The 23,249-nt window shown below is 35.8% G+C and overlaps 3 protein-coding genes and 1 non-coding gene across 5 annotated transcripts; 2 read left to right on the top strand and 2 right to left on the bottom strand.

Annotated features, from left to right (window-relative positions):
• Positions 1 to 453: 453 nt before the first annotated feature.
• On the top strand, positions 454 to 2,960 carry LOC113682068 (thiosulfate:glutathione sulfurtransferase). The gene is made up of 3 exons (XM_027199219.2): positions 454 to 838; positions 1,114 to 1,276; positions 1,600 to 2,960. Exons 1-3 carry the CDS (start codon positions 568 to 570, stop codon positions 1,691 to 1,693), a joined length of 528 nt encoding a protein of 175 aa, XP_027055020.2. The 5' UTR covers positions 454 to 567; the 3' UTR covers positions 1,694 to 2,960.
• Positions 2,961 to 5,372: 2,412 nt separating this feature from the next.
• On the top strand, positions 5,373 to 20,268 carry LOC113682064 (integrator complex subunit 6). The gene is made up of 19 exons (XM_027199215.2): positions 5,373 to 5,654; positions 5,740 to 5,817; positions 6,714 to 6,863; positions 6,949 to 7,038; positions 7,958 to 8,138; positions 8,300 to 8,437; positions 9,160 to 9,328; positions 9,783 to 10,020; positions 10,745 to 10,897; positions 11,987 to 12,122; positions 13,535 to 13,629; positions 14,393 to 14,506; positions 14,990 to 15,069; positions 15,380 to 15,481; positions 15,884 to 15,932; positions 16,044 to 16,170; positions 16,727 to 16,866; positions 17,730 to 18,450; positions 19,581 to 20,268. Exons 1-19 carry the CDS (start codon positions 5,544 to 5,546, stop codon positions 19,781 to 19,783), a joined length of 3,075 nt encoding a protein of 1,024 aa, XP_027055016.2. The 5' UTR covers positions 5,373 to 5,543; the 3' UTR covers positions 19,784 to 20,268.
• On the bottom strand, positions 20,235 to 22,397 carry LOC113682066 (uncharacterized). 2 transcript variants are annotated; one of them, XM_027199217.2, is made up of 2 exons: positions 22,061 to 22,397; positions 20,235 to 21,737 (listed from the first exon to the last, which is right to left on the bottom strand). In XM_027199217.2, exons 1-2 carry the CDS (start codon positions 22,246 to 22,248, stop codon positions 21,287 to 21,289), a joined length of 639 nt encoding a protein of 212 aa, XP_027055018.2. In that variant the 5' UTR covers positions 22,249 to 22,397; the 3' UTR covers positions 20,235 to 21,286. The 2 variants fall into 2 exon arrangements, with proteins under 2 accessions (XP_027055018.2, XP_089066839.1); XM_089210713.1 differs by having other exon boundaries at positions 22,057 to 22,387.
• A 198-nt stretch (positions 22,398 to 22,595) lies between these two features.
• Positions 22,596 to 22,669, bottom strand: Trnan-guu (transfer RNA asparagine (anticodon GUU)). Its single transcript has one exon. It is a non-coding gene; the product is annotated as a tRNA-Asn (tRNA).
• Between the last annotated feature and the right edge of the window lie 580 nt (positions 22,670 to 23,249).

The following is a 23,249-nucleotide window of genomic DNA, read 5'->3' as shown; positions in this document are numbered from 1 at the left end:
TGAAAATGTGAAAGCCACAAGTCAGAAGTAATGGTATAAACAACTTTAAATTTCAGATTTTCAACAATTTAGCAGTTTTACTAGTGTTTATTTATTGTGTTTACAAACCGTTAAAAAAATGAATTTCCGTTTCGAAAACTGGATATGCGTCAGCATTCTCTGAGAGGCATGCCGATAATCACCACCGTGTGCCAAACTGTGACATGATGGTGTGACAGTCGTAACATAACACACGTTTACGATTGCGTTACCCGTCATATGCATCGATTAAAACCGTGCAATTTTAAGAGTTTTCGAAAAATGGAAAGATTTCTCTTTTTTTATGCAACAGAGATGGAAAAATAGATTTCTTTTGTCTTAGAAGAATTTCAAGAAGCAATAAATTTAGGGCTAATATGCATGCTTTTGTGCGTAGAAATATCTCAAGTGTCTCAGCTGGTGACGTCATGCTATAATGATGCAAATCTTTCGCTAAATGTCACAACCGTGGAGTATTATACATAAAGTTTGACACTTTGGAAAGCATACATTTTGCAGTTTCCAGCGAGAGAAGCAAAACAATTCACGATGGCATCGCGTTCAGTTGGAAGATTAACAAAGTCAATTTTTTCCAAAAGCGTTTTACCTCGCGCTGTTTTGGGCCAGAAACTTTCCCTTAACTCAAGCGCGTCGTCAAGAGATCGTATATGGTCTTGTAGTAAAGAAACTGATCGAAGCCAAATTGGCTTGGAGTGTTTAAAAGATATGGTGATCGATGGAGATTTACAACTGTTTGACGTACGAGAACCTCACGAACTTGTTTCACTTGGGAAAATACCGAAGTCTGTTAATATTCCATGTAAGTTGTAAATAACGTAACATGCCTATTTTTTTCTCTTCGGGGCCGCAAAAGTTGTATTATTTTTCTTGTTGATTTCCTCCAAGTGAAAGAAATATCGGCGTATTCTCTACTCAAATGAGAATTAGACTTAAGGCTCAGAAAAGTAAGCTTTTTTCTTCGTAAAGAAACAACTTCCAAATAATGTTGTACTTATTCCCTTCAGTCTCTAATTGTTTTTCAATCGATTTCACACCGCCATGTATTATTCACAATGACTGTAATTTGACTTTCAGTGACAGAAATTGTCGAGGCCTTTAGCATGAGTCCATCAGATTTCGAGAAAAAATACGGTGTCAGAAAACCAGATGTTAAAGACGAAAATCTCATCTTCCATTGTCAAACTGGTCGGCGAGCAGGGAAGGCCGTGGAAAGTGTCAAAGGACTGGGGTTTGAAAAGTACGTTCGTTGTGGAATAACTTAAGAATAAGTGTATGTATACCTGCGACCTATGCAGGTGCACCTGGCTAAAGCAGTTACTCATGGTAACCTGGGTCAGAGTGGGCTAAAAGGAAGATTTCATCATTTCCTTTTACCCTCCACTCCAATCCGCTCTTCTATCGTCCACTCTAGACTCCCTCGGTAACCCTTCCGAAATGTTTCTCCTTGGAGGGGAAGGGTAGGACTACACGTAAAGTATCACGAAACAGTGCATTTTTATTGTTGTCCCTTAACTATCCTATATATTTCTGCATATGACCTCAGTTATTGTCGTTTTTTAGGGCCAGTCGTCTGGTTGGAGGATGGTCTGAACTGGACTTCCATATCAAAAGGAAGCCTCACAGTACCCCGCGCGAAATCACATTCGAACGTTGAAGACAGATGTGCAGTTCGAACAAATAAATATCCCCACTGGGGAAGGAACTAAATTGTCGCCCTCAAACCAGTGATGTTTTATATTTATAATCTAATTTAAACGTCGTTTAAATCTGTCTTGTTCATATTTAGTTGATAAATTCATTTTCACTTCTAATATTTTAACTTGTGACCAATACGCATTTAATGTATGGTCCCAAGGGAAACAGTTAGGAGCCCTGATGTTTCCCGAGACGAAGTCCAGGGAGACATCAGGACTCGAGGGAAAACAATATTAACTAGTTTCCCGAAGGACTATACATAAAGCGCTTTGTTGTATATTTAGACTTTCCCTTAAACAATCATATGGCAAAGATATGCTGTTATATTCGACGCGCGGGCAACAACTGCGCATATTGTATCCCGGTCGGGATACATTTGAATTTGATCAGGGGCACATGAACAAGAATTAACCAATCACAGTGCTTGTTTTGTTGAGTGAAAGTCAAGGTATATAAAAATGATTTATATTTCATATTTCACCGATGAAAAAAAGAAGTATCCTATTTTTTTTAACTTATCATGAGCTTATTGTATTGAAAATATTTTATTTATTGTTATTGTTATTTCCCAAATTTTGTCTGCAAATTGCAATATATTTTTTAATGGATTTGTCGCTGTAAATAACTCTGTTATCTACATTAGTAATGTCATTTGCCAAACTCCATGGAACCCAAGTAAAACTCATTATGTGAGAGAAAGTCACATAACTCCAGGAAAAGTGGCCATGAAATTGAGTTAGTTCACCTGGGTCTCTAGATGATGACATATTTTAATTTTTTTTTTTTTTTTTAGTATTATATTACATTGTTTCAATTTTTAATGATTGCTTGCCAAGTGTATTGTAAACTGCTTCATTAATTTATTATTTATTATTTGCTATTTTTAAAAACACCATGTTATTATTTAAACTATTTTAGCATTTTTATTCATGTAAACTAATTTCATAGTTTTTTCAAAAGTGCAACACCAAGGTTGATAACTACCTTACTGGTACACAATCTTGTGTTTGACCTTTTGATTGAAATGCTGCTGAACAATTTGCACAGTCTGCAGTTCCAACAAGGCTATATTTTATAAAAGAGTATTACAGAAACATTGCATCATCACACTTGTTGAACTATCGTATTTTTTTTTTGGTATAATTTGTAATTTAGATGTAAGAAAAAAAAAATGATTTGTAAGTACTGGTAATTCACTCAATAAATCAGAATGTAGGGAAAGAAAAGATGATGAATTTTCTGGATGAATACACCTATAAGCTTTGTTCAGACTGAGACTGTTGGCTAGTTGATCCTTCTAGACCCTTATGTCATGCTAACTTCAGAGTACACACAATTTTCATTATGATACTGCCAAGGTGAGATGGTTAAATGACTGAGTTGACTAGAATGGGGTTACACACTTGAGATTTGTAGGGGTAAGAAAACTCTGATGATGGAACGATTCATGTTTAAAAAATTGTTATCATTGGGAGCATGAAATATTACATGTGCCAAAAAATGAATGAAATGAGGTCCATGATTGGCTACAAAATAGACTATAATCCATGGGTTAGAGGCTCTGAGAGGCCAACAGCAGATACTCAGCAAAATTTAACTAAGAAACCTGAAACCCCCCTCCCTCTCTCCTCCAGGAAATGGGTACAGGAAACCAGACAAAGATATAACAAAAGACATAGACCTCCCACAAGTGACCAAGATGGAATTTCTCCCTGCAATATCAGCACAATATCAGGCAGACGAGTGATGAGAATAAAGAGTATATTAAAATATTATCAATTGCTTCAACACCAAATTCTAAAAGCTATTATCATAGGGATTGAATAGCAGACAGAAAAGAGAATTACAAATAAGATAGTGAGTAGTGTGAAAGGGTTAAGTGAGCAGTGATAAATTACCATCCCAACACCCTTAGATGCTTCAGTAAAACACAGGAACAAGATCTAGGAATGAGACAAAATAACTTGGTTTAACTAAGTTAGTTGATAATTCAATTGGCCTGTGGAGAATTTTTAAAGTTGACATTTTGAGTGTTAGCCCATTGTAAGAGCAGACGTAAACGTCACCTTTCCTCAGCCAATATACTAGAACAAAAGACAACCAAGCACATCTATTGCCAACACTCAAAAGTAACTGCACCTTACTTACCTTTACCTCTTTAGGACACAGGATCTAAAGAGGTCTTGAAAAGTCAAACAAAAATTGAAGTATGACCACACTTCCTGCAGGAGAGTATTTTTGCAGTTTTTATTTCATACTGAACCACTAATTCTAACATTATGTAGAATATGGTTCTTGGAAACAAATTTTGTACAAATCCTTTCAAAAATTGTTTCTCCTGGTGTCCTAAGATAACAATAGTCCTTTGTACAGTTGTGTGCTTGGTTGCCAAGCCTTTGAATAAGAATGAGGCTGAGGTTGACCTTGCTATGACACAGAATTTGCTGCTTTTCAAGTACAAATTACTTTGTTATCAATGCTGGCCTCCACTATAGCAAGGTCAGCCTCACTCCAAATCAAAGGCTTGGCAATTTAGTACACAACTGTAAAATGGCCCATTGGTGATGATGCACTTGTTGCATAATAAGATTAAGTAAATGTTCTTCCAACCTTTGGGACCTTTGGGAATATTTCTCCACAAGAACCAAATTGCATTTTCAATTTCTGGGTGCTACCATTGTAGCTATTTAGTGATCTACCTTAACCCACCTAGGCAAATGAGGGGCCAAGTTATAATCTGGAACATCTAAATCAATAGAAGAAAACCAAAACCTCACTCCTACCCAATCCCCTTCATCTTCAACTGAGACAACTGATAAATTTACGTCAATCTTTTTCTCGCCATATTATTCAGTATCTCGATTTGTGCCGTCATCTGTAAGACATTCTAATTTTTTGCAAATTGCCACGCCAAGACACGAATTTGTTACATAAGCGCTTCGTGCTAAGCTACTTGCCAATCACAATTAAGAGCACGTGTCCTTTGAAGGCCTCTCGTGATCCACCAGACTTAATATTATAAAATGATTTACAGTTGATGTCGAAGAGGACAGCTGTCGGTAGATCGAATGTTCAGTGTCGTGTTTACTAGTTGCAAACCGGTAGTTTAAGAGTCGCTTATTTAAGTCTGACAGGTTGATCAAAGGGGGGTTGGTAGCAATCAAAACAGCGCCTATTCAGATCGGACTGTAACGTTGCGTACAGGAGAAACCCTACAGATTATATTAAAGTTAGATAGGTTACAGAACAGAATACCAAGAGGGCGAGGATTTGGATCGGGTTACGAAATAAACTAGTCTCAAATACGGATCAGGTCAATCCTCAAGATTGAGTGTAGGATATAAAGGGCGATGGGTAATTTTCAGTTTTCTATTCACTTTTTAGATGCGAAAAAAAAAAATAACATCACACAATCACTAAAGTACACACAAAACCGTCGCAAATAACCACTTCTCAAGCCTCAGCGATGACTGAATAAAACAAGAAAAAAAAATCACATTTATCATAACAAAATGAAAAGAAGAGAAGAAAACCTCGAAAAAGGAGAACCTTTCCTTGTAGATGTTCGATCGAAACCACGCTTTTCGAACAAAAGATATTTATGGAACCTTATCGCACAGGAGGATTATGGTATATCCGAGGTCACGTGGTGTCGACACATCGTGGAGGCGCTTGAGCTGCGCCCCGAAGCAGCTCTTAGCAAGGGCGCCATAATGGATAGGGAAAAAGTACCCCTTCGTTCTCGTAAACGAAGCAAGTTTCGATTCATTTAAGCCCATAAATCCACGTATAAGGGTGGTATCGGGAACATGGTGATATTTGTTTTCGTTGTCGATACCTCTGCGTCTATGAACCAGCGAACGTCTATTGGCACTACGTTGCTTGACGTCGCCAAAAATGCCGTGGAAACCTTCACAAAGGTAATTTATTTGCCCTCTGTTCAGTCTGAAGGCTTAGAACAAAAGTTTTTTTATTTATCTGACTGGTAAAATTTGTCTCATTCAGCTTCGGCAACGAGATCAAGCGAGTAGAACTGATCGATATATGTTGGTGACGTTGGAGGAGCCGCCAGGAGCAATAAAGGTATGGCCCTATCGTGAGCTGCTATGAAGCTCCTATCTGCCGAGATTGTTCCATAATACTCTACCTTGGGAAGTCCGGTCACTGTCAGAAAATCGCCCATAAAAGAAAAATTATCTGTGGCAAAGTGCATTTCTAGCCTTAAAAGTTTGTTGTTGTTAATTTTCAAGAATTTTGTTGTCTTTTAAGACTTTGTTTAGTCACGTTTACAACCCGAAAGGAACCATGGGTATTGTTTTGAAATAATCGTTTTAAAATCCTAAACCCGCTGCTGACAGTCATTTTTGTAGGTATCTTGTCTTGCTACCATTTTACTATAATGAAATAAAATTTTTCTTGTAGATTATGAAGGATTCATCATAATCATTGTTATTTTGTAACACAGCTTCTTTCAGGGGAGGGGAGGGGATAAAATTGTCCTTCTTTTTCGCTAACCCAGCTTTACCCAGTTTGTGTGGAGTTTTTGCATTTCGAAATGAGATTTTTTGTTCTTTTATGCTTTGCCAAAATGTAATACAGAGTACCAATGAATCAATGTTGAAATATATTTTAGCATGTTTACTCTTATTGTTATGTCTATAATCTTTGAGCTTAGCAACCTGCACAACATACTAGTTTTTGTTGAAATGCATTGATGATTTTATGTATAAATAATTGACCCTTAAACCTCTAAGAGTGACAAGGATATAATTTCTCCCCAGAATATCACGCCTGAATCTCAAATTCAGGTCACTAGAATAAAGGAAATGATCACCGACTAAAGAAGCTCTTGATTATTAAAATTATTTCTCATAGTTGGTATCCTAGGAAATGTATAGAAAATAATATCAAGATTATACAAACTTGTGTTAGAGTGATAAGAACCTTTGTGGATTTCAACTTTGATTTCCTTCTCCCAGGCTGGTTGGCGAGAAAACCAAGTCACATTTATGAATGAATTGAGGAATCTTCAAGCAAATGGTCTGTCAACTCTAGGAACTGCCTTGAAAGAAGCATTTGATCTTTTGAACTTGTACCGTCTCCATTCAGGGATTGATAACTATGGAATGGTAAGATGAACTAAAATTTGGTAAAAAAGGTTTTTGAAATATACTACAACCTTCTGATACCCTGAATAAACTTTTTTACTTGCAGGGTCGAAATCCATTTTTTGTAGAGCCAGCTATGGTTGTTTGTATTACAGATGGAAGTAAACTTTCTTCTCAAAGTGGTGTTCAGGAAGAGGTAATGAAATTGTATTTCTGGGGTCAATTTCAAGCAAAGGTGGTTGTATTGAAGTAAACAATTGATCAAGTTGCTGGTTTACTGGCTTGCTGTATAGCTGAGTCACTGTTTAATTGGCATATTGATGTTATCAACTAGCTGAGTGATTGGCATACTGACCAATTTGTAAACTGATTGATTTAAAATGTAATAGTAGAACCCTGCTAACTTGAGCTGTGAATAGAAATAAAAAAATGGCTCAAGTTGATGGGAGTTTGAGTTATCGGGATTGGTGTTGAATTTTAAATTTCCCTTTAATAATTGATAAACAATATTGTTTTTTGCGCAATCAGCAGGCCTTTTCACACCTTGAGTTTTTTTTGTGAAAGTGTTTTTGTAAGATTGTTTATTTTGGGAAGTTAAGTTAAATGCACTACATTATCACTTTCATATTAATTGAGTTCTGATACATTTATCAACCAAAGCTTTTGGTCAAATTTCAAGTTAACCCGTTAAGTCCCATTAGTGACCTAGACAGAATTTCTCCTTACATTATCAGTACAATATCAAGCAGACAGGTAATGAGAATAAAGAAAAATATCAATTAGGGGATTATTTGTTGATTCAATTCCAAATTCTCCAAACTAACATCACATAAATTGCATGGCAGACAGTAAGGAGAATTACTCATGAAATATCGGGAGTTGAAGGGTTAACAGTGTACATATGAGGCTAGGGAAAGTAAAATTAGCTTGAGTTAACAGGGATTCTGAATTAACCAAGTTTGTGTTAGCTGATAGTAAATGACTCAAAAATACAAGGTCAAATCCAAGGGAAATTGCACTTTGCGCAAGGTAGTGGGGAGTTTGAGTAAACCAAGTTCTAGGCTCAAGTTCTGCTGCATACATATATTTATTGATTGATTTTTCTTTTTTTTCAGCTTCATTTGCCTATGCACACAACTTTACCAGGACATGAGTTAACTGCAGAGCCATTTCGTTGGGATCAGCGGTTGTTCTCAATCATACTTCGCATGGCTGGAACAAGAAGTTCAATGTTGGGAAAGATGGGAATGCAAAATATTGAACCTGCCATTGCTGCTATGTGTGATGTTACAGGAGGTACAGTAATTAGTCAACTGAGTTTTTGGATGATGTTTTAACTTCACAATGCTCTCTAATTTCCAAACTGTATGGCCAGTGTTTAATTTGACTACATTTGCGTTTGCTTTTTTTATTTATTTCTCTTTTATTTTACCTGATGTCTGATGTGTTTTTATCAGGGCGATGTTACAAGGTTACCTCATCAAAGTCCTTAGGACAAGCATTAGAATCTCTTGCACAGAAAGTGCAGTGTGGTGTGGTGATGAACTTTGAGAAGATTGGAGGAGCCAGTAATCTTCCTCCTCCGCCCCCAGAAGGTACATTAGAACAAGAGTCTTCCAATTCATGAAATATCAAAAACTGGATCAAATACGTATCTCTTAAGAAATAAAACCTCAGAAATTTCACTTTATGTATATGTATTGATTGAAGTTTATCCTTAGTTTTATATGTGTTAAGCAAATGTGAAATGAATACCAGTATGTGTATTCTTGCATCATCATCATAGTAAGTTGAGGAAAAAATTAAAAATTTAACCAGTGGGAAAAAACATCCGTGAGACCACAACATATGCACTGTATGTATCCTTCTTTTCTTTTTCTGGGGAAATATGTTTCACATGGCCTTTGTTTTGTCTGTTATTGGGCTCAACAAAAATTTGCATAACTGCTGTAAAAGAAATAATTGAATTAGTTGCTGTGAGACAACTACCGGTTACCCTGTTTATGTTGTGGTTTATTCAAGAAATAGAAAGCTAGAGGCCAAGTAGGTAACAATTTTTAGCACTACCAAAGAGTTTTACCATGGATGTGGGGAGAAACCCTAGCTTTAGATCAGAGGGAGATTCCGAGGAGTGTTCTTTCAGCTAAAATGCAGGCTCCAAACCACTCTAACATCCTTCCTCTTGCTTCTTGCTTTATTTCTTTTCTTGCCATTTTTGCTTCCTCTCTTCCTGTCCTTTATCTTGTTAGTGTAAGCTGCACTCTTCATTTTATTTCTGTTTTCTGTATCTTTTTTTATTTGGTTATCTAACTTTTAGTTTCAAAGAGCAACATGGCTGATGCACGAGAGACAGATTCTCCAACTCCACCCCTACATAATCATGTGATGAATAATGTGGACCTTTCCAAGGAGGACGCAAAAGAGAAGAACTCCCATGGTAATGAGGAAAACCATGTAACTGGAAAAATGGATGGGTCAACAGCCAGGCAAGTTTTTCATGGAGAAGGTTGTATGCTATTGTGTGCATGGTCACCAACTTTCATTTGAATATATAGAAAATAGTCATCTTCTCTTTGCACACGCAGTTGGTAGAATGTTGCATTAACATCAAGGAGGTTGGTTGTTTTAAAGGTTTCTTTTTCAAGTTGTATTGATTGATAACTTCTGAAGGAAGACCAGTCCACTTCATTTATTTCTCTTCAATTTCTTAGGATGGAGTCTGATGAATACAAATGTTAAGGTTTCTTTCAGAATATTTTCCCATTTTTGGAGGTGCCAATTTAACCTCCCTTTGTACCCTTTTGATGAAGTGCAATTAGTGAATTAAAAGTTCTTTAATCCGTGTTTTTTTAATCATTTAAATTTCACAGTTCATTTTCCAGACCTAGGTGGATATTTAGTCTTCATAAAATTTTTAATAACCTTTCTTTCCACCAACAGGAATCAGCAGGTTGGAAGTAACCATCTTTCCCCCCCATCTATGAACAACTCTTTGCCTGAGGACTCTCCTGGTGCCATGGGGATGCCAAGATCAATCACAAGCTCCCCTATTCCACCAAGTGTGCAGTCAACTGCATGGATGAGTTGTCGCAGGATGATCTATATCAAATCCTCTCCTCCGTCTGGGCACTGGCCAGTACCAGAATCTTTCTGGCCTGACCCATCTATGCAAACACTGGTGAGAATACTTTTACAGAATAGTACTTAATTGACACTTGCCTCCCTTGGAATTTCTAAGACTGTACAAATTTCTCATTTTTGTACTTTCATTTTAAGCTTTAAGCTTACACCTTTTTGTGTAAGACAGTATATTTTTTCTGCATTTTGGCTGGTCAATAGAAAAGCAGGAGTGTGTTCAGTAGAGACTTGTATTGCTTTTGGCAAATGTCAATGGGAGGTTGTAACAATTATAAGTGAAAGTGAAAATAATGTTTCAAAGATTTTGCTTAATGTTCTTTAATTAATGAAAAGAGGAATACTTTGTGAACTTATTTTGGCCTTTAAATGAGCTACATTTATGTGTAATCAGAGGGTTATACGTTTTTGTTCTACACCAGTTGGAAGTAGTCCTAACTTTTCAGTACATGTGTATCACAGAAAAGAAGATACCATCATTTATGTGGCTGAGAACTTCACCCTTCTTAGTGGCTTTATGGGGAAGCATTTGTTTTCTAGTTTTTGTGGGGGTGTTCAGATGAAAACACCTGTCTAATCACAGCTTCACCAGATGGGGAATTTATTAAAGGATGATTTTTTGTCAATGTTACTAATTTTCTAAAATGATATAACAAATCCTTATTGCTGCACCTCAATGAAACCTTCTTTTAATTAGTGTGTTTTGTTTTGCTGACAACCTTGAATTGGTTCAATCATCCAAGTTCTTATCTTATCTGTGTTTTCAGCCTTCAAGAGATGCCCACCCCAATGTGTTGTTTTCTTGCAATAATTCTGAACCTATGGTTCTTGATAACTTGCCATTTGACAAATATGAGTTGGAGCCATCACCACTCACTCAATACATTTTAGAGAGGAAATCACCATCAACCTGTTGGATGGTATGTCAAGATCGAGTTAACCCTTAAACTCCCATGAATGATCAAGACAGAATTTGTCCTCATAATATCAAAACAATATCAAGCAGACAAGTGATGGGAATAAAGAGAAATATCAATTGGAGGAATAGTAGCTGATTCAAACAAATATTATGAGAATTATATAACAGATTGTAAGGAGAATTACTAATATGATCTCAGGAGCAAAAGGTTTAATCCACAGTTAATATAATAGCCCAAAATCAAAATATTAATCCTTTGTGTAGTTTATGTTACATCTTGTATAATTTTAGTACTTAAAATTTTGGAATCACACTATACCCTTGGGTTGATATTTTTTCCTTCTCATTCTGTTCTGTTGAAAGTATCTTATGAGGATATCAGGAGAAATCCTTTCAATCACTCCAGTGAGTGGAAGGGTCAATTAATGATAGCCACTTGCATATCTTGAATTTTTTCTGCATGCAGAGAAAGTCCTGGTTGATAGCCATGGCTAGTTGATTCCCTTCAGGCAAGTGGATTTGATTAATCGCTTGCTGAAGGGGTAAGTAACAGATTTTCACTTTTCTGTTTTAAGATGAGAAAGGTCAGTACAAAGAGCCTTAGGGCTAGAGGAAAATGGTTCCAACTTGCCCAAAGGGCAAACTGAAAAATCAATTTCCTTTGCGCCTGGGCTTTGAGTTTTACAAACGCTTAAAGTTTTTATTCCTGCCCAATAATCCAATGATATACTGATGACAACAATCGCTACATAATATTGCGATTCTAGTTATAGTAAAAAGGCATTCATGCTGATATAAGACTCTATGATTTGGCCTGGATTGCACTGTTATCTGGGAAAATGTTTTGATATGATTTTAAACTCTGTTGATACTTAGTAGGTAAAAATCAGATTAAAAAAAGGGCATTTGAGGAAGCCGGAATAAATAGTTTTACATAGGTGAAAATGCAGTTTCAAATTAACATATTATATGCAAATGCTTGTAGCACAGAAATATGAGGGGGAACATGATGAAGCATGTTGACTGTAGTCTAATTACAGGATGGTTTAGCCATATTTTTGTTAATGAAAATTTTTTTTGTTGCTTTCAGACTTTCATTCATAACAGTTATAAGAAATCAGGTGAAGTGGGACATCCCTTTGGATATCTAAAGGCAAGCAGTAATCTTCAAACAGTGAATCTGTTTGTTATGCCATACAATTTTCCAGTGCTGTTTCCTGTAATAGGTAAGAAAATTGAGTGCAATTTGTGGAGTTTGAAATTGCTATGAACCTTGAATCCTTACTGATACCGTATGGAAACATTTACATTCTTTACGTTAATTGTGCTTTTAAAGGGTCTTGATATTAGCAGGCAAGTGAAGAATTTAAAGAAAGCAACAAAACTTTTGAGTCTGTAAAACATGTTTCAACAGAAACTTCTTTCATCTTCAGTTAATTACTGTACAAAGCATTGGAAGTTGAATTATAGTAAGTAGAACAATGCTAATTATGATGAATAGTGACAACAAGAAAAGAGGTAAAGCATGAAAGTGAGAGAATTAAAAAGATATGTACAGACTCAAAAGTTTTGTCGCTTTCTTTAAATTGTGCTGTTGTAATAATAATAATAATACTATTATTTTGTGGTAATTGAGAAGGGAAAATTGTTGGGTCCATAATGAATGAACTGAGGAAAGTGTCGGTAATCAGCTTTTGTGTTTTGTCTAGAAGTTGAAATATTAAGAAACATTGTGTACTTTTGAAGTGGAAAAAACTTTTCTGGAGTGTGGCTTATTCTTGTCTGTTGTCTCAAATAAATGCTTACAATTAAAAAAGGTCACAAAAATTGGACAGAAGAGTGGGTAGTAAACACAATCAGGATTTGTTTGTGACTAGTTTTAACTTCTTGTAAAAGAGTAAGTTTTACCAGCTGGCTGCCACCTCTGTAGGAGGCTGACTCTCACAGCTTCTGTCTGCATATGATGGTCTTGTTAGCCTATTATTGTACATCCTGTGCACCTTTTGAGGTTGGTTGGTATTCCTGTGACCTGTAACTCATTGTTATTTTTCTTGATTTTTGTGCACAAGCATGATAGATAGATTATTGTGCACATGAGAGATTCTACTTCAATGCATGATTCTTTTCTTTCTTCAATTTATAAAATGTATGATCATTTTTTTTAATTGATTATAGTTGACCTCTACTAACTCAAACCTAGTTCACTTTAACTCCCCTCTAACTCAAACAACATCCAAGTTCCCTTGAATTTGATCCCTTTTTTCCAATCATTTCCTATCAGCAAACCCAGATTTGGTCTACTCAAACTCTCCTTTACTCAAACTTTTTATTTCCCTTGGCTCAAATTTACCATGATAACCCAAAATTAATGTAAAAACATCAGTCTATAATTGTGCCAGAATGGTAAAAGCATGATTCCATACTTACTATCCACAGGATAATAGAAAGTCAAAACCAACCCTTATAAATCAACCCCCCCCCCCAACTTAAACCAGGTTTTGCAATGTCATGAAACTTTTTTGCCAGATGTTAAATTGCAAAGTTGTCTTGTTATCTTGAAAAAATAGGGGTTGAGGATGTTTTTTTTCCCATATTTGTGTCAGGCTCGTTAAAACAAGTGTATGTGTACATCTTTCAGATGAACTTGTGAAAGTTCTCAAGATGAAACCAACTCCAAAATGGAAGGAAAAGTTTGAAAACTACCTTTCTACGATGCCTAATTACTATGCTGGGGTGAGTGACAGGAACAACTGTTGTTTTAAATTGTATAGCAACCTGATAGTACACATGTAAAGATTTTTATGAGTGATGGCTTACTGCTATATGTTACTGAAAATTCTAGCTCATCTTTTCATCAACATGTATTAATGTCTCCATGATAACTGTATTTTTTTCTTTTTGTTCACACAATGTGCAAAATTGTATGATATTGTAATAGATTACTTGGTAAATTTTGCAAAACTGACATCACCATCACAAGTCATTTAATAGTCTTATTATTAACCAATGTTACCATTTGTCTGGTTAGTAATAGATTACAAATGACATCAAAATGTGTTGAGAACAAAAAACAGGTTCAGAAGGTGCAGCTGAGTTTGTCACTAGTGTTCTTACCACATTTGGACGTCTTCTGTGATCTATTACTGAACAGACCCTCACTATAATTGTTCTATAATTATGTTGTTCATGTTGCACTTGTCTTTTCATAGATCTTAACCCTGTTATTCCCATGAGTGACCAAGACAGAATTTCTCCTTATAATATAAATACGTTATCAAGCAGACAAGTGAGGAGAATAGAGAAATATATCAATTAGGGGATTATTTGTTGATCTGAACCCAAGTTCTCCTGACTAACATCAAAAGAATTGTATGTGAGACAGCAAGAAAAAATTACTTAAGAGATCTTGGGAGTGAAGAGTTAAGTAGTAATCAATCTATATATGTGATTAAATTCAGCTTATCTTATAAATTAACTGGACTTTAATTTTTTACAGCCTCTTCGCAATGCATTTCGTCGCATGGGAATCCCACCCTCGTTTGTTCCAGATCACTTGGACTCTTTCCTAAGTTACACAGTGGTAAATTATCTCAAGAAAGTCAAACAGCAGGTGAGGAATTAGAGTTGAGAGGTGGCAGGGGGGTTATTAGGTTTTCTTCAGGGAAAGAGAATTTTTTTATTTATACACTCAGGTTTTGGGAACCATGGAATACTATGGATGTTGTAGTGTCTATACTAAGAAAATAAAACAAATGAACAGCATTGTCTATATCAGAACAGGAAAGGAGGCCCTTATTCAATTATACAATTGAATATACAAAAACCTTCCTGATTACCTATGTTTTTTATAGTATAAGTCTGTGCAGAAAATTATGAGATAATGCATTATGTATTTAAATTGTAGAATATACAGTATAAACAGATGTTAATCATCTGCTAAGCAGCTGGTTTCTTAAAAAAATGGTACATCTGTATCATGGGTCTTTTTCAATTCCATCCTCTCTGGTTGTATTTTAATATGATTTGTGTGGAAAGTATTGTTGTGGTTTGCACATTGTTTGAACTTGGGTAATAACATTAATTTTTTTTTCAGAGTAAAATGGAGACAGAGAGACTGATTTCTCTTGTTGGCAAAAACCCTGCAAGGGAAACTGTTCCAAGACCACTTTTAAGGTTGGTTATTAATATTGATAACATATCAGGAGCATCAAACACTTGTAAATTTGTTTTGTTTTACCGGTCAAGGGCCAACTTGTATGTTGAAGACAACTTTATTTAGCTTTTGGGTATTTTGAATTTCTGCTTAAACCAATAGTGTTTCTTTACCAGTAGAAACAGGTATTTAGAGTTTAGTGGCCTAAATATGTCATTAGTGATTTGTTTTTTTTTTTAATGAAAAAAAAATTTGGTGGAAACAAACTTCCTTATGCATATATCTTAACACACCTGTGCACGTAATAATTTACATGTTTATATCTTGCAGTGTGCGGACACCCCAGCTACCCAAAGCCAAGAAACAAGACTTTCATGCATTGTTACACAACAGAAATTTTTCTACTAGCTCTGAAGATCACAGAATATCAAGGTAAGACTACTCTTAGACTCCTAAGAGTGATCAGCTTCTAATTTCTTATAATGATATCACCCTCAAATCAAACACTAAGGTCATGAGAGTAAAGCAAATGATTGCAAATGCAAGAAGCTCTTGACTGTTTGACAAATTGGCCTGGGAAGTACATGCACATAACTGTAGGAAATGTTTTGAGAACAGTCTGGAGAACCTTGAAACCAGTGCTAAGGTGTAAGGGGTTAATGTTTTTATGGTAACCAAAACCACAATAGAGTAGCAAGGTGAGAGGTGAATAGTTACTGATGTGTTAGTCTGGAAAATTGGATTAAAAAATCTCTATCAGCATCTTATCTGTTTCAATCTGGGAGAGACTGAAACAATTATCTTCTTTTATTTTCTTATATTTTCCTATTTTAGTGAGACTGATATCAGTATCCCCAGTGCCTCACTGCATAACGTTAAACAGGTTTGTATCAATTTGAAACGTTGAAAAAAATTAGCAAATTAGAATTTCTTGTTAATATAGGAGCATTTCTTGATTTGATTGTTGTATAGAATATTTTATGTTGTTTTTTAGAGTGTCAGAACCCAGAGCTACAAGAATCCATTTGACATTTCAAGACAAGAACTTCTAGATCAAGTATCACGGATGAGAATAAACTTTTTCCACACTGCGGCAACATCAACCAGACTACAAGATGAAGGTTTGTAATCACCTCTTTATCACTCATTAATGTAAAACTTTTCATTCTGTTTGCTTCAAGTGTTGTCACTTGAAAGATCCTCTCTTCAATCCCCATTGTAGCACAGGTATTGTAAATAAATAGAAAGCTTCTTTACTCTTTGACTAGGGTTTGTCGTCAGTCTCTATTACAAAGATTACAAGTGTAAAATACATTTCTAGTTTTGATTAGCTTAGCAGCCATAGTAGTGGTGGTGCCCAGATACATGTAGTAGGGCCAAGTGAAAGTCATGAATTTTCTCAATCAGAAATGAGCCACCTTGTTAACTCTTTGAGCTCTAAGAGTGACTAGCATCTAATTTCTCCAACAAAATCACCCTCAAATCACACACTAAGGCCACGAGAATCAAGGAAATGATCACCAGTTAAAAAAGGTCTTGATCAATAAACAAATTCTCCTTGTCAGCACCTCAGAAAATTTATAGAGAAAAATATTGAGAACACACATACTGATGTTAGAGTTAAGAGAGTTAAAGTGAAAATTAGATAAAAATGCTCTTTTGACCATATCCCAACAGATGCCCGCCACAGTGTTGCAATTGCAGAAATGGGAAATTATCAAGAAGTACTGAGGCAGATGAGTCCTTTGCGTGAAGTTGATCCAGGACAAAACAGGGTGCACATGTTTGGAAACCCTTTTAAGCTGGCAAAAGATCAGGTAAAAGTAACATACAGCCTAAATTTAAGGAATGGTTATTTAATGATGTAACCATTTTAAGTAAAAGATTTTGGCTTTTGAATGGGTTTGTCAATGCTTTTAGTGCAGTGTGTTTTTGTAATCTGTTGAAATAATATGTATCGTTAAGAACTTTGCTCTTTAGTTTAAACTGCAAAATAGAAGTATTGAACATACTTGTAGTTCTGAATTGGAAACATTAAGCATTTCATAGAGAACTCTTTTTCAAATAATGATACTTGATAAAACTGGATTTTTCAACCCCACATATTTGAAAAAATATTTTGGTAAACATCTGCCATAAGATATTGTTTTTATTTATCTTTTACTTTTTTTTAACCCACTGATGATACATACATGTAAGTGGTCTGTAGGATAGGTGTCACTTATAGAGACATATAGAGTGCTCAAAACATAGAGGCATGGTAGACTGTCCAACTGCCAAATCAGATCTAACATTCCAGGGGATTGTTTTTGTTATTTAACAAAAGACTCCATGTTGCTGTGCATCTTTTAATAATTGATCCCAGATATCATCAGAATGTGTGAGAACATTAGAGCTGCACATCAGTTGTAGCAAAGTGTGTCACTGATGTCCTTTCCACATTGTGACATTTTTTGTGATCCATTACTATACAGACCCACAGCAACATTAAAAGTCTGTTTGTTTTATATGATAACAAAGAAAAATTTTGTTAATGGTGGCATGATCTTTGCGTCTATCATCCAATAGATAGATCTTAATAACCAATCAAAATGCATGCATGATGCAGTTTATCATATAAAATTGTATTCTCATCTTCCCCTTTTACTTTGATTGTCTTTTTTTGGTTGTTGTTTTCCAGCGAGTTATGGTTGATGAGGCAGATGTTAATGAAGCAATGGCAGGTCCTCCATCACGTAAAAGGCCTCCTATAGATAACAGACCTGGATCTCCAAGGGACAGAAAGAGACAACAGGAGACACCTCCTGTGAGGTGGCCTAATAAAGCAACTCAAAATGGAGGAAATTCTTTAATACCCCCTCTGAACAACAAAGTACCTTCTGACAAAAACTTAATATCTCAGGATGGAAAAACGAACAATGCCTTTTCAGGGAGACATCATGGATTACATGGAATAAAACGGAAGCTGAGTGAAGGAAATGACAGAGAACACAAGTCCCTGAAGTCTTCAAAAGGTTCAATTAAACCACAACTCGCAATACTACAACAGCAACACAATAAAGGAAAGTTTAATAAGAAACTTCAACCTTCATCAAAGACTGATGCAAATAATTCTTCCAAGAATGATTTTGTCTCCTCAATTTTAAAGGAAGCTGTGACTTCACAAACTAGAACGTTTTCAGGCCAAGGGCGGCCAGTTACGAATTCTAATGAAGGCATGCTGGATAAAAACAAACTTACAAACTCAGAAGTGGCAGAAGTGCTTGCTGATGAAGTTGTTAAAGAAAGACCTAAGGGCCCATCTCCAAGGCTGCTTAAAAAGCAACTTGCTCGTGAAGCCTCTGAAGAAAACAGGCTAATACGAAACCGTATATTTAAGGAAATCAGACGACCAGAGAGAAGTAAGTTTTTAGGTTGCCTGTCTATTTGGGGAATGTGTGTTTTTATGTCTGTTCCAATCTGTCAGTCTACCTGCTTGTCTGAATTATTGAGGGTTAATCCTGCTTGTCTGAATTATTGAGGGTTAATGCCCAATCAAATTGGTGCCGGGGAAGATTAAGCCTGTCTTCAAGATCTGTACAATAATGCACCATCTTATTTTCTTAATGGTGAGACCAATCAGTGGAAATAGATGAAATAACAGGTGAGGTCTTGGAAAGGTGGAGGGAGTTTGTTAAAAAATTATTTGAATATGTGAATTGCATTGATAAGGAGAGAAAGTGAAATGAAAAAATTTCAAAGTTAATTTTTTTATATTTGAACTCAGTTAATTTTGTGTGCAGCACAGATTTTATAATTCCAGATCACCAAGAGAAAATCAACCTTTATCCTCTTGAGGTTACCTTATGCAACTTAACTTGAATAAAACCTCAGGGTTTTCTTTAAGGTTTTAAGTAGCCAAAGCTTTTTTAAAGGTAAACAGTTGTGGGTCTCAAAATCCAATATGGCAGACAAAACTTCCTATCGTTTGTACTTTCCTGCCATCACAGCAAGATTTGTCAAAAAGACAGTCCCCATCAGAATGTTTTTAAACTAACCTTGAGTCAGATATCTTTTTATGTTTTTAGAAAACATAGGCAGTGCAAATTTATATTTTTATTGAGCCCAAGTTTAGACCTGATAAACATCATCTCTGTACGGGCTCTCGTAGCTATGAAAGTAGCCACCAAAACCTTGCAGAGCAGAGAAGCCAGCATACTTCGCTGGCTGCTGGCTCTTATCTACAACCCTGAATCTTGTGATGGCTGGGAGTTAAAGTAAAAAAGTATGGTTTGAAACGTCTGTTATTTTTGGAATTGAATTGCTCAAATAATAATACGATTCAAGTGGGAATAAGAACAATACCTCAATATCAGGGGTCTTTTAAAAATGAGTCTGTTGGTGGCAAGTCAAACAAGGTGTTAAAATGAGGAAAAGATGTATGTTGTTTTTGGTAGTAATGATGATTGTAATGTTGTGGTGGCCATAATATGGCCTACTTTTGCCCTCACTAATCCTAAGTAGTGACCTATTTTTTCGATATTCTCTACAGGTGATGAAGATATCTTTGATCATGTTTTAACCTTGAAAGGATCACTTGAAGTGCAGGGCTCCTTCGTACAAGAAATTATTGAAGAGGCAACCCTCTTCAAGAAGAAATCATTGATTGAAAAGCTTTCATCTCACCTCACCAGCTTAATAGAGAGAGACTCTCCCAAATCTGATGAAATTGAACTTTCAGAGAAAAAAAGATAGCACATGTTTTACATTGCCAAATTGGAAGTGTGGAAAACTGCTGTCAATGTCTCTGGTCATATTTTGTGGATGAAATTGATAAAAGCACTTATTGAGTTGCATCAACTCATTTTATAACTGTAAATTACTTCTTGCTTAATGCAACAATAGTTGTGATTTCAGTCACAATTTTCTAGTTCCTCTTTCACATAATTCCAACACCACTTTAGTCATTTGGGTGAATAATTGCATAAAACTTCCAGTAGCTGCTTTTGTTTCTAAAACAAGTTGAATTACAAATTCCTAAAAGTAAAGTGTCACTGTGACATGACACTAAACCACATATTTGTAAGTTGTGTCGTGCTAGTTGTGCATGCATCAGTATGTCTCCCTCTGGATTTGTACTTCATGGCTTTTTGATAACAACAATTTTTTCCTCCTTTTGGTAGAGTCATTCATGACCTTAATGTTATTACTGTCAGAAAATAAAGCAAACAATTTAATAACCCTTGTTTCTTGTCTTTAAACACAATATTACAAATACATTCAAACCTAAACCATAGATTCAACTGTTTCCTTCCAGACTCTCTCTCTTTATTCTCCAATCTAACAGTGTGTGGATAAAAAGGCAGGCTAAGGGGAGGTTCAGTAAATTCCAGAGCTTCTAGACGGTGCTAAGGGAAGGGGGGAGGTGGGGGTATCGTTTAACAGCTTATTTAGGGCCAAAATGCAATTCACATTTCTACTGAACAGTTACCCAGCATACACACTTTGCATTTCCTAGAATATTTAAAATGGAAATTAAAACAATTAATTCGAATATAAGCATATTTTGCACTGCAACACTACCTGGCCCCTGAAGTGCATTATTTTAAGCTTTCTGAATCATGGACCAGATTTGTCTGGGTATAAACACTCTTCACTTTTCTGGTGGAGTATTCACAAAGATTATTGAAAGCAATTTCAAAGAAAAAGGTCCTGTGCATTCTAAACTTGTGTGTGGCCCTTGGCCAGGTTCCAAATCCTGGCCTTTTTCACTTCAGCAACATCTAGGAAATTCTCTCTACCTTTCTGTTGACACCCCACTCTCTTGTTGGTGATAGAAATGGGGGAATGGAGGTGATAGGAAATATTATTATTATCTTGAAAACTATGAAATTGAGTATAACAAAATTTAAAAATAAATATTGGAATAATTCATCATTTCAGGGTGATGCTTGACCCTCCAACTCCCATGAGTGACCAAGATAGAATTTCTCCTTACAAATTCAATGCAATATCAACCAGATTAGTGATGAGAATAAAAACAATATCGATTCTGGGATATTTGGTTGGTCCAATACTAAATTCTCAGCACTAACATTATAAGAATTGTATGGTTGACAGTAAGGAGAATAACAAATTTGATCTGGAAGTTAAAGGGTTGAAAAGGATAATGCTCAAATTTTTTTGCATAATTTATCTGACTCTTGTATCCATAATAATTCTGTAAAATAGTATTCTTTACTAGGCATATTATTCAAGTTACTGTTCCTGCCAGCTTTTTACATGTTTATATAAGTCAAACACATGAGATATTGGAGCTGCTGAGGGTTCTGGCAAAGGTTCCTCTACGTAGAACAGATCATAACCAAAATGTGCTGACTGTGTTTCAAACTCCTCAGAAAAGAAAGCCATTATGTCTGGCTCCTGTAAGGGAGGTTTGTACGTTTTTGCACTGCTTCGTGCCCTGACATGTGCATGCTCAGCAAATGCATCTTCAGCATCGACATTTAGTGAAACCAAATCAGAGTAAATGTTATCTCCTTTCTTCACATTGACAGCTTGAGCCACTTTTTCACAAAGGTTTGACCTGGTGATCTCAGACTGTTCAAGTTTCTTAGCTATTGCCTCAGCTGGATTAAACTGCTCTTCCTCTAGAGTCAGTAGTTTCTTGTTGACTCGTTTCGTGGAGTTCATAGATGGCTGAGCAAGACTGCAAGATCACAAGACAACAGAAGAAGAACATTACTTAAACCCTTTAGCCCCTTGGAGTGACTAGCATCTATTTTCTCCTTACATTCTCACCCCTGAATCAAACATTAAGGTCATGAGAACGAATTCTCCTTGCCAGCACTTTAAGAAATGTATATGGAACAATATGGAGAATAAACATACTGATAATAGGGTGTAAAGAGGTGAAGGTAAATGTAATTTTAAAACTATTCCAATTTTTTAAAAATTTTTGATTGGGTCAAGAAAGCAAGGTAACAGCTACGAAAGTTTTACGGGGTGAAATTATTGATCAACTTTACCTACCATGCATGAATCTCCTTCCCTTCACCTGCATCGTTTTCAGAGGAAACCAATGGAAAATGCCTCTCTTTATTTTGTTTAAGTCCGATTGCTTTCTTCTCAGGAGTGAGATCCAACAAAGGACTTGTATATAGAGCGGTTGGAACGTGGAAAGAAGGCTTTGGAGGGGATCGGACACCATCAAAATCCATAAGATAATAAAATTTTTGGACCTTTACGTCTCAAATAGGATAGCAAACGAAAAGATATGGTTCACAGCTTTTTCAAAATGTGATTTTCTTTGGTCGACGCATGCAACGAAGTCGCCATTTTGAATTTACGCGGATATTTACACACAACTGCCCGCGCAAATATAATTCCGCTGACTTAATGACTGCGGTAACAAACGACTAAGGCAGGAAGGGAAAAGAGTATTGAAAGCGACGTTTTCCGTATTCAACAGAAATTTTCTTCTGAATCGATCCTACTGCTATTGACTCTGGCCAAAATAAAATAAAAAAGACAATGAAGTATGAAAAACAAATATAAAAAAATTCGTCGTCCCCGGGTGGGCTTGAACCACCAACCTTTCGGTTAACAGCCGAACGCGCTAACCGATTGCGCCACGGAGACCTTCACGTTTTCAGTTCGATTTCTTTTTGTATAAAATAATTTTTTTCCATATCACTTTTAAAGCCTTCTGTATAAAGTATTAGATTACGCAAGGTATGAATTACGCAAGTAATCTAACAAATCTTAAAGTGCAACGGTGAAATAACAACAAAGATTAACATATACATCGCTGATCTTGAGAAATTGAGGTTATACATTCTCTTACAATTTTGTAACTCCTTTTCTTCTTTGGAATTCTTAATCGTCTTGTTTGCAGCGAGTTGATAAACTTCTGCTTATTTTTTGCTATAAGAGACAGATAAAATATAACTGACCTTTCGATTCTCTCCCTTAACCCTTTAACTCCCAAGATCTTATTAATAATTCTTCACACTGTCTGCCATACATTTCTTGCGATGTTAGTTTTGAGAATTTGGAATTAGATCAACTTATAATCCCCAAATTGATATTTTTCTTTATTTTTGTCACTTGTCTGCTTGATATTGTATTGATGTTGTAAGGACAAATTCTGTCTTGGTCACCAATGGGAGTAAAAGGGTGAAATTCGATAGCCTTCATTGAAAATAACATGAGGAGAGAC

This window comes from Pocillopora damicornis, chromosome 6 (assembly GCF_964200805.1).
Source record: "Pocillopora damicornis chromosome 6, jaPocDami1.2, whole genome shotgun sequence".
NCBI lineage: Eukaryota > Metazoa > Cnidaria > Anthozoa > Scleractinia > Pocilloporidae > Pocillopora > Pocillopora damicornis.
The sequence above is the reverse complement of the archived record's forward strand: the minus strand, read 5'-3'. Positions and strand labels throughout refer to the sequence as shown.

What these genes read in the sequence shown, in the direction of transcription:
- LOC113682068 (XM_027199219.2), top strand. Translation starts at nt 568, where the DNA reads ATGGCATCGCGTTCAGTTGGAAGATTAACAAAGTCAATTTTTTCCAAA. An exon ending in GAAGTCTGTTAATATTCCAT is followed by an intron (nt 839 to 1,113) that starts GTAAGTTGTAAA and finishes TTTGACTTTCAG; the next exon opens with TGACAGAAATTGTCGAGGCC. An exon ending in AAAGGACTGGGGTTTGAAAA is followed by an intron (nt 1,277 to 1,599) that starts GTACGTTCGTTG and finishes GTCGTTTTTTAG; the next exon opens with GGCCAGTCGTCTGGTTGGAG.
- LOC113682064 (XM_027199215.2), top strand. Translation starts at nt 5,544, where the DNA reads ATGGTGATATTTGTTTTCGTTGTCGATACCTCTGCGTCTATGAACCAG. An exon ending in CCGTGGAAACCTTCACAAAG is followed by an intron (nt 5,655 to 5,739) that starts GTAATTTATTTG and finishes TGTCTCATTCAG; the next exon opens with CTTCGGCAACGAGATCAAGC. An exon ending in AGCCGCCAGGAGCAATAAAG is followed by an intron (nt 5,818 to 6,713) that starts GTATGGCCCTAT and finishes TCCTTCTCCCAG; the next exon opens with GCTGGTTGGCGAGAAAACCA.
- LOC113682066 (XM_027199217.2), bottom strand. Translation starts at nt 22,248, where the DNA reads ATGGATTTTGATGGTGTCCGATCCCCTCCAAAGCCTTCTTTCCACGTT. An exon ending in GGGAAGGAGATTCATGCATG is followed by an intron (nt 21,738 to 22,060) that starts GTAGGTAAAGTT and finishes GTGATCTTGCAG; the next exon opens with TCTTGCTCAGCCATCTATGA.